The sequence below is a fragment of the Littorina saxatilis genome, linkage group LG2 (genome assembly GCF_037325665.1).
Source record: "Littorina saxatilis isolate snail1 linkage group LG2, US_GU_Lsax_2.0, whole genome shotgun sequence".
NCBI lineage: Eukaryota > Metazoa > Mollusca > Gastropoda > Littorinimorpha > Littorinidae > Littorina > Littorina saxatilis.
In genome coordinates, this window is record NC_090246.1 from 15,136,630 (window position 1) to 15,150,757 (window position 14,128).

The window sequence follows — 14,128 nt, forward strand, 5'->3', positions numbered from 1 at the left end:
AGAGTAATAATGGTGGGTCATTTAACAGTCTGATATAAAAGGAAAGAGAAACTCATGTTTTCTTTTTTACAACTCAACATCTCATTCACAACTCAATCATCTATGAATAACCAACAGAGGCAAAAGGGATTTGAGATATCGTCCATACTCTTACATTTTATTCTTTTTTATATTTAGTCAAGTTTTGACTAAATATTTTAACATCGAGGGGGAATCGAAACGAGGGTATGGTGTATGTGCGTCTGTCTGTGTGTGTGTGTGTGTAGAGCGATTCAGACTAAACTACTGGACCGATCTTTACGAAATTTGACATGAGAGTTCCTGGGTATGAAATGCCCGAACGTTTTTTTCATTTTTTTGATAAATGTCTTTGATGACGTCATATCCGGCTTTTCGTGAAAGTTGAGGCGGCACTGTCACGCCCTCATTTTTCAACCAAATTGGTTGAAATTTTGGTCAAGTAATCTTCGACGAAGCCCGGGGTTCGGTATTGCATTTCAGCTTGGTGGCTTAAAAATTAATTAATGACTTTGGTCATTAAAAATCGGAAAATTGTAAAAAAAAAATAAAAATTTATAAAACGATCCAAATTTACGTTTATCTTAATCTCCATCATTTTCTGATTCCAAAAACATATAAATATGTTATATTCGGATTCAAAACAAGCTCTGAAAATTAAATATATAAAAATTATTATCAAAATTAAATTGTCCAAATCAATTTAAAAACACTTTCATCTTATTCCTTGTCGGTTCCTGATTCCAAAAACATATAGATATGATATGTTTGGATTAAAAACACGCTCAGAAAGTTAAAACAAAGAGAGGTACAGAAAAGCGTGCTATCCTTCTTAGCGCAACTACTACCCCGCTCTTCTTGTCAATTTCACTGCCTTTGCCATGAGCGGTGGACTGACGATGCTACGAGTATACGGTCTTGCTGAAAAATGGCAGCTACTTGACTAAATATTGTATTTTCGCCTTACGCGACTTGTTTTGTCTTCTCATCATTTTATTTGTTTGTTTATTGTTGTCAAATGTTATATTACTTCAGTGAATCAACTTGAACATCTTTCTCCACAACCAAAATATCAGTCATTCAGCACTTTACCATACCAAGAAAATGTTCGAGCTTAGTACTAAAATCTGCAGTAATTTGACATTCCTCACAAAACGGCTCAAGCTGACAAAATGTCTGAGCTCAGTATGAAAATGTGCAGTAATTTGACAGTCCTCATAAAAGAACTCAAGCTGAGAAAATGTCGGAGCTTAGTACTAAAATCTGCCGTGATTTCACACGACTCATGCTGAGAAAAGACTGATGCCCTTACTTGATGGTTATGACACGGTCCACCGCTCCTTTCTGCGACTTTTCGATGTCCACGTGGGCGCCGGACGTCTCCCGTATGCTGTTGATATTGCACCCCCCTCGGCCTATCACCCGGCTTATCACGTTGGCTGGAACCGTCACTTTCTTAGACCTGTTGACAGGGCTTGAGTCAGATCAAAATATATTACTCTGGGTGCTCTGAGAAACGCTTCTTGAACAAAAAAGTAGCTTTGCTTTCAATCAATCACAAACAGTCTTTCTTTCTTTATTTGGTGTTTAACGTCGTTTTCAACCACGAAGGTTATATCGCGACGGGGGAAGGGGGAAGATGGGATAGAGCCACTTGTCAATTGTTTCTTGTTCACAAAAGCACTAATCAAAAATTTGCTCCAGGGGCTTGCAACGTAGTACAATATATTACCTTACTGGGAGAATGCAAGTTTCCAGTACAAAGGACTTAACATTTCTTACATACTGCTTGACTAAAATCTTTACAAAAATTGACTATATTCTAAATCACAAACAGTCACCATTCAAACAAACAAGACATACACAAAAGCACACACATGCACAAAAGCGCACACACACACGTGCACACACCCAAATTTAAACACACAAATTCAAACGCACACAAATTATACCACACACAGCTTAATCTTAGCTATTGTTCGATACAAAACGTTCAGGTCAATCGCAAGCACAGAACTGTTTCTACTTTTCAGAACAATGAACTTTATTTTACTTTTAATTCATAAACATCACAAAACAGTCTCCTACAAGCAACCACACATCATTTGCAACATTCAATAAAAAATCGGAACATGCATGGCAGTAAAATACTCACTTTCTAGTCACTTCCTTCCAGCCTTCGTCTTTACGCTGCCCCTTGCGAGGACTTGTGCCTGGTGGCGATGGCTTGGGCAGAAGGATGGTATCTCGCTCAGACGGGTTCAGCATATCACTGACAACACAAGATACCACAACTTTTACACAGGAAAAACTTCAAAAACCAACTTATAGTGCCACAACACTTCAATGGAGGTACACCTTCAAAACACAAGACTCTAACTCCAGGCTGAGGTGCACAAGAAAGTTGCCACCCCAACAGGAGCCAGCCGCGGGGTCGAATTGGTTGAAACTGAGGTGCACAAGGAAGTTACCACCCCAAAGGAAGCCAGCGGAGCCGGATTGGTTGAAACTGAGGTGCACAAGGAAGTTACCACCCCAAAGGAAGCCAGCGGAGCCGGATTGGTTGAAACTGAGGTGCACAAGAAAGTTGCCACCCCAACGGGAGCCAGCCGCGGGGTCGGATTGGTTGAAACTGAGGTGCACAAGAAAGTTGCCACCCCAACGGGAGCCAGCCGCGGGGTCGGATTGGTTGAAACTGAGGTGCACAAGAAAGTTGCCACCCCAACGGGAGCCAGCCGCGGGGTCGGATTGGTTGAAACTTAGGTGCACGAGAAAGTTGCCACCCCAACGGGAGCCAGCCGTGGGGGCGGATTGGTTGAAACTGAGGTGTGTTTGTGCGATTTCATCCAATCCTGCTCCGCAGCTTGCTGACGTTGGGGTGGCAACTTTCTCATGCACCTCAGCCTGGAGGTAACAATTTTAACTGCAAATCCTGCTTGGATAAGGGAAGCACATGATTCAGCTAACAAAATTCCTTTACTTCAAACTTTATTAGGACAACCATCAGTCTTACCAGACCAGATCACACTGTCATGAAAATGAACCATTCGTTTTACTTGGTCACGTAAATAACAATGTCTTGAGTAGCCTGATAGAAGCTACACAAATACACATATGCAGGGGGAAAAAAATCATGGTACTGCAATTCTGTTGCCATCCCCAGGGATAGTAGCCCACATTTCCTGGAGGAACCCAAGGACAATCAGAAATACCAAATATTACGAAAAAACAATCATAAATGCTTACCTTGTATTGATTTTGACCTTGTCCATGTTCTTGCTCAACCGGTCAATTTCTTTGGACGAAACTAACGGCTTGGTTGTCAAGGAACCAAAATCGTCCAGGTCTGCCACCCCTGCAAGGTAATCAGATAACCATCATATCAGCTATAAATTTTATCAAAAACTAGTAACACATAAACATCATATCAGCCATATTTTTCATCAACCAAAATCAACACATACATGTAATCAGATAACCATCTTATCAGCTATATATTTTATCAACCATTAGTAACATAGAGGAAAAATGGCACTTGAAATTTCCCAGGGACAGGCATAAGTGCATCAACAACTGTTAAATCCCTTTCAGTACGAGGACAAGTTTGTGAAAAATAAACACATTTTTAGACTATCACGTGCTCTTACTTCGGGTTTTTTCTTTTTCATGCAATTTTTGTGTTGCAAATGTACCTCCATTTCAAGACTCCCTCATTTTAGAGACCTAATTTTCTCACATTTTGTTAGGTCTTAAAAGGGGGGTTCCACTACACCTCTACTAAGCCAAAAGATTCAATAAACTCACTACTTTTTGCAGTGCTGACAGGCTTGATGACGTCGTTCTTTTTGCGCTTGGCGTTGACCGAGGAGTGTTGGACGCTGGGATTGCTACTGGAGGAGGGATTGGCACTGGGACCTCCGCCGCCACCACCACCACTGCTCTCAGCGTTGCAAAGGGGTAGGTTGGAGTGGAGGCCGACTTTCCCTGAAGCGTTGGTCATAGGGGTGTTAGTCTTGCTGACCGCCGTGGGGATGTATTCCTTGGAACTGGACTCGCTCGACGCCAGCAACTTCTCCTTGCGGTTGCGGCGATTTTTGCGCATTTCCGCATTGTGGAGGCGCTTCTCGTTGGAGGCAGTGGCGGCGGCAGAGGAGGACACGGAGGAGGAGGAGGGGGAGGAGACGGAGTTAGGGAAGGAGATGTTGGAGGAAGGTTTGGTTGTCACGCTGGTCCTAGACATTTTGGCCTCTGTGTTGATCACCAGCGTCGTGCCTGAACAAACACAAAACAAAAAATAAGGATAAGGTTTCATTTAGTCTTGTGAAGTTACCCTAATGGAAATTCGGGCTGCTTTTTCAATGGCTAAAGCAACCTGCCATACAGTCCTACACTACCCATTTTTTTTTCTTTTTCTGCATGCGTGTATTCATGTTTCCAAGCTCAGAGACTTTCGCTGTGAACTTGGGTTCTTTATTGTGCGCATGCAAGCACACTGGGGTGTTTGGACACCAAAGAGAGTATGCACAATGTTGACTCTGGGATATGAATCCCTCGCCAAATAATAATAATAATAATAATAATAAATGAGCATTTATATAGGGCAACATCATAACTTTACAATTATGCTCTTTGCGCTTGACACATTTAAAATTAAAACACAGTTATACAAGCATTTACATCTACATTCATAGTCAACAACGCTTAATTAAAAGCATACTCCATCAAACATACATTACAAAAGATGTGGGAATCGAACTGGTTTTGAAGCCAGCGCCACCACCGACTCAGCTATTTCTCCCGCCCAGACCATTCCTTGTCCATACAATACACACTATGCATGGCAAATTGTCACTTGAAACAAATTGAAATCAGACATGAGAACAGAAACTGGTCAAAAAGGAGGACACAAGTTTTGCCAAATTAAAAATAAGACCAAAATCAAAACAAAACAAAAACGGAAAAAAGGCAAATAAGAAGGATAGTAGCAACCTGCATGCAACTGAGGCACCCCCCCCCCCCCCCCCCCCCCAAAAAAAAAGAAGGAAAAAAAGACCAAATTTCGAAAAATGTTATCTTTTACTCTTACCTCAAGGTAAGAGAAGAAGTGAAATTGATTTATACATGAGGAGTGTTGCTTACAGCTTCAAAGTCAATTAATCTTATTGTGTGGACTTTTCATATCAGGCATGAACACCTAAAAAGGTTCAAAAGGAGGATTTCCTCCAAGAGGAAGATTCTCATGCTTGAGAAATATTTCATCCTTACTTTCCACTTTATCCACAATAATGATCATCCCTTTCTGTCTACCATGTCTATCAAACCTACCAGGGTTGTGTGCATGAGGGAGCGCTCAACTGGGCGGGACACAAGCACTGAGTCGTCAGGTTGGTTGAAATCTCACAGAAATCTTAATTTCAACCAGTTCAACCCAGTTCTTGGTTTGGAACCAGTGAGGCAATTTCTCGTGCATACTGCCCCAGAGTCCTGCTTCATGTCTGGTTTGCATTCCGCGCGGTAACTTACCGATTGTGGACGTGACTGTGGCAGAAGGTGGCTCCATCACAATATTATCGTCATCATCGTCGTCATCTCCATCTTGATCTTGTGTGCCAGACTCACTCTCAGGCTCAGGGGAGGAGTTTTTGCTGCACAAAGAACAGGTCAATATTCAACATTCCCTTGAGGAAGCACAGCTTAAGAAAAAGTACAGTATAGCTGTCAAACACAGCAACAAATACATTGACAAGGAGATTCAGGTAAAGTGTCAAGTTTTTAATGCACATAACTATTCCCTGAAAGGAATAAAAACCCTTCGTCTCATTATGAGCAAGTAACCCTGAAATTGATTATTCTTTGCATCTTTCAAAGAGTTGGAGAGTGGGATAACAATTTTAAAAAAGACGTGGAGAGTCGGTTAAAATAAAAAATAAATAAAGACATGTCCCAACTCAAATACTTGAACAGGACTGTATGTCTTTTCAGATGGTGACATTTTATAAAGTCAAAACTGATGAAAAAGCTCATTGTAGTGTTTTTGGTGTGTGCTCAGAACTGATGTCTCTACAAGATAACAGGGGACTTATTTTAGAAATGTTGTCAAAGTTTGAAACAGTATGCCCTCGAGTGCTCAGGTTTTGTTGCCAAAGGTGCAAGGTTGAAAGGGCATGCAAGTGCGCTTGCACTCCAACTCACTCTTTGCCGTCCGTCATCTTCTTCTCCAGCTTGCCCTTCTTCTTGCGCTCCTTGCGTCTCTCCCGGCGCTTAGCCGCTATCTGCCGCTTTTGTTCGTCTAGCTCCCTCTCGCGGTCGATCTCCTGCAGCAGAATGTTGGCGTTCTTGTTGGCCTCCGCAGCCTGCCGATCTTTTGCCGACACAATGATGTCCATGCACTGCTGGCATTTCTTCTGCAAATCCTGTCAAGAGACACGAGATGCAAACATAAAAGCATGTGAAGGAACATAAAATAGCAATCATCCTGTGAAGGAACACAAAATAGCAATCATCCTGTGAAGAAACACAAAATAGCAATCACAGCGAGCATCAGCATGAAATTAAATTTGTCATGATTAACGGCCAGGGAGTTGTCATACAAATTCCCTGACTGATTATCTGATCTTGACTCATTAACACAACTCATTTCAGCAGGTGAGGTCCTCCTGCCACAGTATAATTACATGCTTTGTGCATGAATGACAATAGAAGATGTTCTGAAATAACTGTCTTGTCTGGTTTATTGGGTTGTGAAAGAGTGAACACTTGCTTTTAGTGAGGCAAACTTTCCCATGTGACATTATAGGCCAGTCACTACTGAGGGGTGTCTGAAACCCATGGACAAGGAGCACGTGTTGAAAGCTTGCCTCACTAAAAACAAGAGTATTCACTCTTTCACAACTAATACAAACCAGTTATTTCCAGAATTTGTCTTTTGTCACTAGAGAGTGCTCATCTTCTTTTGAAAGGTTTTATCTCTCTTGTTTTTGTTGTTGTAGTGTGAATTGGTTGTTGGTTTCCACTCACTAAAATCGAAAATTTTAAAAGTAAATTTTCATTTGATTAATATACTTACCCGAATCACATATAGCATTGACACAGTCTGAGATGCTAAGGTCTGAAAAGGCTACCCGTCTAACATTTTTAAAGGGAAGCAGCCCCATCACCAAAAGAGCTAAATATAGCCATGGTAACGAGCACATACTCTGGGAGTTACCTCCCCTTGGTGTGTACTATGTCACTACCTCTATCACCACGTGTCCAAGATCATACGGCTTTAAAGAAACTAATAAACCATAAGTGGGGTAGGTGGGAGGGCATAAACTATGTGATTCGGGTATGTATATTAATCAAATGAAAATTTACTTTTAAAATTTTCGATTAAATTACATATTCTTACTCCGAATCACATATAGCAGATAGCTTCAACAAGGCGGTGGGAAAGAAAAATCTAACTCACTCTAAAAAAACCTTGCCAGAAACTGGCCTGCTGCCAACAAGTCAGGAAGGGCCCGGTGGGAAAGAAAAATCTAACTCACTCTAACACCCTAGATGAGAATCGTCCTGATTGACAACCGAGATGTCTCTCAGGCAAAACTTGCTAAAGACAACTTCAGAGAGCCAGTAAGCTGTGCCCAGCACTTCGTCCAATCCCCCGGACCGTAAAACGGCACAAAAAGAGACCCCAAGCCCTGGATTAAATGAACCCGAGCCGAGTAGAGGGGAAAGACAATCTGCGAAATTTTGCCCTAGCAATACCAAAATGCTGTTATACTGTGGCAGTGAAGGGGTTAACGATAAGTACATACTCTGTCAAGCGACCACAACTCTACTTCCTTCCTTCCAACAAGTGTAAAATCAAGAACTGACCTTATCAGCCACAGTGGAGATGAAGCGCTGAAGCTCGGTGTCGGAGGGGAACTGGCTGACGTGTTTGACCATCCACTTGACCACCTTGATGTGACCCTTGCGGAACGCGGCCATCAGACACGACACCTTCCTGTTGTCCTGGCTGTCGATGTCCGCCCCCGCTGTCACCAGCAGCTGAACCACGTCCAGGTGACCCCCTGCAATCACAATCATCCCTCATTCAACAACGTTTGCCGTGTGTGCCCTGAAAGCTGCTAGCAGACTGAAGCAATGCTGACATCAGTAAGAAACAAGTCGGGTAAGGCGAAATTACTACATTTAGTCAAGCTGTGGAACTCACAGAATGAAACTGAACGCACTGCATTTTTTCACAATGACCGTAGTCCGCCGCTTGTGCAAAACGGAGTGAAACTGACGAGCCTGTTCAGCGCGGTAGTGGTTTCGCTGTGCTGCATAGCACGCTTTTCTGTACCTCTCTTTGTTTTAACTTTCTGAGCGTGTTTTTAATCCAAACATATCATATCTATATGTTTTTGGAATCAGGAACCGACAAGGAATAAGATAAAATTGTTTTTAAATCGATTTCGGAAATTTAATTTTGATCATAAATTTTTATATTTTTAATTTTCAGAGCTTGTTTTTAATCCAAATATAACATATTTATATGTTTTGGAATCAGGAAATGATGTAGAATAAGATGAACGTAAATTTGGATCGTTTTATAAAAAAAAATTATTACAATTTTCAGATTTGTTCTTTTCATCACGACCACCTAACAGATCCCCTAAAGTTTTTTTTACCAACGCAATTCATCTTTCCATAGTGACCAGCAGTCCCTTGGGTGGTCGTTGGAGACAGGTTCGAATGTACAAACATGACCCATCAGTTAAAAGCATACTACACCCACCATTGCACGCAAGCCACAGCGGAGAGTTGCCCTTCTTGTTCTTGACGTCGACGGACGCAGACCTGTGAAGCAGCAGCTCCACAAAGCGGTAATGCCCCTTGTCAGCCGCGATGGTCAAGGCCGTGTCTCTGGACGAGGGCACTGGAGGGGCGTTGACGTCAGCTCCCTTGTCCAGCAACACGCGCCCCACCTCCACGTAACCGCCCGAGGCTGCCTCCATCAGTGGCGTGAGACCCGTCTGACACAGAAAAGGGGAGGGAGAGGTGCACAGGTAAGTATTGCCACAACCTCAGCTTATCCAGGTGATACACACTTACTAACTCTGTACAGTGGTACCTGTGATGTGAAGCCCCTCGGACGAGGGGACACCTCACAATACCATACAATACAATACAATATACAATACAATAATATGTTGTCATCTCAAAAGAGAAATACCATTACAAGAAAGGACATATTCTGTTGACCCTTTGTCTATTATCTTGACTAAACTGTACTTGTTTTTACAGACCACCTGCAATGTAGGGACACTTTGGCTTGTCCCAAGCAGGGTCCCCACTGGTTTTTAAAAACAAAATTCCATGACTTTTCCATGACCCTCAATAACATTTTCCATGACTAGATCCACAGGTCGCCATTTCCGAACACGCAAACTTTTTACGTCTTGTCACTGCCAGTTTTGACACTGGCTTGCTTTGCACTGAATTTGAGTCAGTTTCTACGCAGTGTCTCTTCGACAAGCAAGTCAAGCATTTGCTACGCAGTCAGATTATCGGTAATGTTTGCTGGTCCTGTCATTTCACTAAACTGGACCAGCCACTGTTTGTATCCATCTGCACTTTCGTAAATTCCGTTTCGTAACCGTCACTGTGACTTAACGAACTGTCATTTTTTTCACCGCGATACACAGTTCATTGCGAAGATCTTCCTTGGTAATTCGTTCCAATTCCGCATACTTTTTGTTGTCAAGAAACAACTCGAAAGAAAGTTTCAAATTCATCATCCTCCATCTTGCTTGTCGAAGCGCTAAAGTACTTTATCGATGCAAAAACAAAAGCAGAAAACTTCGACGAAACCGACTCAAATGCAGCGCAGACGACACGACGAGATAACGGAAGGAAGTGAGCCTCGCTTTGGCTCAAGTGCCATTAAAAATACCGTTATTCTCGTATGCAAATACGAACGAGAAGTTGGTCATACGAACAAGCCTTGTGCTGGCGACGCAAATCGGGGAATGGCTGGGCAACGAAAATCGCCGCTGGCGTGCTAAAGGTTAATTTTTGTTCTTTCTTATTTTTGTTAAATTCCATGACTTGAATTGAAATTCCATGACTTTCCAGGCCTGGAAAATTAAAAATCAAATTCCATGACTTTCCAGGTTTTCCATGACTTGTACGAACCCTGCCCAAGGGTGTCCTTTCATTGCAGGTACCGCTGTATCAGACTTTAGTATGCACAGCCTTTCACTCCCTTTGTTCTTACACAAAGACAGTACAAGGAAAGCACAAATACCAATTCACTTCAATGCAATTTTGCAAACCTTACAACTTCTAATCAATTCCATGCAAACAACACTATCTCCATTATCTAAGACAGTTTTCAACAAACAAAAATTCAGACAAGACTTGCTGCTTCATGTTCATGTAACAGAGCAAGAGATAGAATAAGAAAGACTAGTACCTTGGCTCTATGTTCAATGTTGGCCTTGCGGTCCACCAGAAGACTGACCACTTCATGCCGTCCTTGAAAGCAGGCCAGTGTCAGCGCAGTGTTCCGGTTCGTTTCAATCTAAAAACACACAATCAACACTTACTAGTGCACAACAAGGATACACACAAGAGATCTGCTAGCTTATTTGCTTGCTATGTAGTCAGACCTTCTGAAGCCTCATGGGTAAAAATTCAGAATTTTTTGGTGAATTTTCAGCTTAATAGCAAATGGTGTAACATTGTCTAAAATGTATTTGCACATCCGCTGTTAAGTGTTATGCTATCTCACGCAAGAATAAACTTTTTTTTAAAGTTAGACAGAAGGAACATAAAAATGCCCATTAGGGTGTCACCTTTTAGTTTAGCCATTGTTTTATAACCCATATTCTGACCGCAACATGGAGTAGGAAGCAGAAATCAGTACCAGGACTCACAAGAAAGAAGAAACTGTTGCATGCTTGTGATTATTTGTTTGAGCGTAGCAATTATAAGCTTGGAGTAAGAATAACAATTTTTTTTTAAACGTAGCATACCGTTGGCATTTGTGTGTAGTCCACTCTCTAAAAAAAAAAAGACCTTTAACAAACAAGAAATGCTGGTGGTTACCTGTGCATTGATGTCACTGCCCATGTCCAGTAGCAGCTTGACCGCCTGCGTGTGTCCGTTCATTGCGGCCAGCATGAGAGGAGAAATGCCCAACTTGCTTCCAGTCCTGTGGCACAAGACAGTAATGTTAGCACAAAGACCCACAGCTGCACCAAATATCCTCTTCTAATCAAACCAGAAATAAATTTTGTCTTGATGACTGAAACACTGGAAATTTTTTATAATATCCCCTTTCATCTAAAGAAGTGTAAGCCGATGATTGAAACTCTATTGCTTCTCATAGATATATTCTGTTCGACCCAGAATTGAACACTGTTGTTTGAAACGCTACTGTTCGTCTCAGCATTCAAGTCGCAATAACACAAGGTGCACTAACTCCGTCACTATTTTAGTCACACACACGTAAGATAGAACAGAATTTGGCTGAGGCTTTCACCACATACTTTTAACTGCATTATCTCAGACATTCTTTCACACAAAAGCAAGAATATGTTAGTTGACTCCCCCGCCCCGCCCCACCCCCCTTTTAGAACCCCATTTTAAGACTTACCCCTATGTTCAGACCTTGATATTTCTGATTTGCTGTTCATAATGTTTGTCATTTTATTCCCATTTTAAGACTCCCTCCTTTTTGAGATGTGATTTTTCTCAGATTTGTGGAGGTATTGAAGGGGATGCCACTGTACCTTGAATTGATCTCCGCTCCGTGGGAAAGCAGCAACTTGATGATGTTGACGTAGCCTCCCGAGGCGGCCAGACTGAGGGGGGTGTAGTCAGACACGTTGCGGTGCTCCTTGTTCGCCCCCCTTGCCAACAACAGCTCCACAACCTGAAAACAATACCCTCAATATGTTTTCATACTATTCTGTTGTGAAAAAACACATGACATACCGTCCTCAAAGACTCAAAATGTTTACTGTCCTCATAAAAACAAGGAAAATTGCCTTACAGTGTCAGGCGATCACAGACATGAAAACATCACATGTATTAAGAATTAGACGATTGCATACACCACATACAACAATATCTGATCGTGCATAGGCTTTGATACCATTCTGTTGTGGAAAAACACACAACATACAGTCCTCAACCTAACATACAAAAATATCAGTTCAAGATCCTGCAAAAGGTGATTTATTCCATCATGGATTATGGTAAATCGCTAAATCATTACACCTGTAAAACAAAAATATCATTTGCCTGATTAACTATAGAATCTACGAGTCCTTTTCTAAATGAACAAGTCAGTCTTATTCACAGTCTTATCCATGTTTGACTAGCATATAAAAAAAAAGTCACATGACTTGACAAGCCGTTTGATTTTGAAGGCATTCTTTATGGTGATGGCATGACCACTCACCTCATATCTGCCGCCAGAGCATGCCAGAGAGAGCGGCGTGTCCTTGGTTCTCTCTGACTGGGCCTCGATGTCGGCGCCATGGTCCAGCAAGATCTCCACCACCTCTAGATGGCCCGCTGTGGCGCCCAGGATCAACGGGGTGAAGCCTGCAGCAACACAACACGTACATTGGAATTTCTGCTGTAAAATGCTTTTTATTGCATTGAAACATTTTTAAGTGTACAGGGTGATGCAGGAGAAAACAGTGTAATCCCCCTTTTCACCTCATTAACGACCAAGATATGGGCAAAAACAGGTCATCTCAGTCTTACGTTTATTGTGAAACAAGATGATGGTCAATAATTCGCTTTCAGAACTATAAGCTGTAGACTTCTTTTTATATTCATAAATCGATGTGAATTTCATGAATATGTCAAGAGAAATAAAACATTGTTAAAACCAAAGCTACCGTTAGAACTTCAAATATTTCATCTCCAATATACCAACAAGATATTTTTAGCAGGCCACTCCCCTCTTGGCTGCTCCATACCAGCCATAAATCAAAATGCAGCACATCTTAGAATGCCACGCTGACTGTCATAGCCTACAGCAATTACCTTTCTTGTCGCGATGTTCAATGTCCGCGCCCTTTGCCAACAGCAGACTAACCAGCTCAGAGTGACCTCCTGCACACGCTAGGGTCAAGGCCGTATCGTGGTTACTCTCTGTTTGAGAGTCAACATCCAGCGACGATGGGTACAGGTTGCCCTGCTGAAAACAAAGGGGAGTTTTGAATGACACACATGTTCATTTTTCACTCACTGAAGTTTTCTCGGGAAAATGCATAAAAAGATCCAATGATACATATAATTTTTTAATATAAGGACACATTTTCGAACAGTTTGAAGCTTATATTCCAGGCCTCATAAGCATGAATTGCAATTTTAGAAGGTGTTGTCAGAAATGCAGATAAAATACTAACAACAGTCTCCCTCCCTTAATTTTCCCCAAGTTTTTCTTTGCAGAATGTGATTCAAAAGTTTTGAAAATGTATACCCAAGCAGTTTTTGCATACCGTATTTTCCGGGTCATAAGGCGCGACTTTTTTCCTCGAGTTTGACCCCTGCGCCTTGTATAACACTGATCGTCACATTTCTCGGCAGTTTGATTTCATGACACACCCTCACACAGTCACACAGCAACCATGCCGAAGACGAAGCGACTTGCTTACGATGCAGAATACAAGTTGAAAGCGATCGAACTTGCTGAGGGAAAAGGACAAAGGACTTTGCCTAAGTTGAGGTGACTGAAATTTCTAGCAACAGGTGCTAGGATCCCGGACGAGCCCCCAAATTTTTCAATTTTGGTGCGCCCAATGGGTGACTGGATTACAATTTTTTTTAAAGAAGGGGGTGCGCCTTTAGCGCCTTGTAACCCGGAAAATACGGTACATTAAATACGTAAGGACACTTTCTTCATCACAACAGTTGATGCCACCAAACATACCCCACGCTACATCAACCCAAGCTTATTCCAAGTTATGAGAAAAAAATGTTCGAGAAAATTCTCTCAGGCTTGAAAAGTTAAAACTTCTGTATATCTTGTGAACCAATCTTAGCTGTAAAATGAAAGGACTACAGAATGCTGACACCGGGTACCCCCAAATACACCAGACTTGACACAAAATCA

At 41.9% G+C, this 14,128-nt stretch overlaps 1 protein-coding gene across 2 annotated transcripts in view; it reads right to left on the reverse strand.

The window, feature by feature from the left end:
* LOC138958297 (ankyrin repeat and KH domain-containing protein 1-like) overlaps positions 1-14,128 on the reverse strand; it is a 47,791-nt gene that overhangs the window by 9,704 nt on the left and 23,959 nt on the right. Inside the window, exons 20-32 of one of the 2 annotated variants that reach the window (XM_070329408.1) lie at positions 13,057-13,210; positions 12,461-12,606; positions 11,787-11,929; positions 11,101-11,206; positions 10,466-10,573; positions 8,786-9,023; positions 7,879-8,075; positions 6,211-6,431; positions 5,542-5,663; positions 3,823-4,290; positions 3,265-3,373; positions 2,174-2,290; positions 1,331-1,480 (exon numbers count right to left, since the gene is read on the reverse strand). In XM_070329408.1, coding sequence (XP_070185509.1) covers positions 1,331-1,480; positions 2,174-2,290; positions 3,265-3,373; positions 3,823-4,290; positions 5,542-5,663; positions 6,211-6,431; positions 7,879-8,075; positions 8,786-9,023; positions 10,466-10,573; positions 11,101-11,206; positions 11,787-11,929; positions 12,461-12,606; positions 13,057-13,210 — 2,279 coding nt within the window. Of the gene's footprint in view, positions 1-1,330; positions 1,493-2,173; positions 2,291-3,264; positions 3,374-3,822; positions 4,291-5,541; positions 5,664-6,210; positions 6,432-7,878; positions 8,076-8,785; positions 9,024-10,465; positions 10,574-11,100; positions 11,207-11,786; positions 11,930-12,460; positions 12,607-13,056; positions 13,211-14,128 lie in introns of both variants that reach the window. The other variant, XM_070329407.1, reaches the window with a different exon arrangement.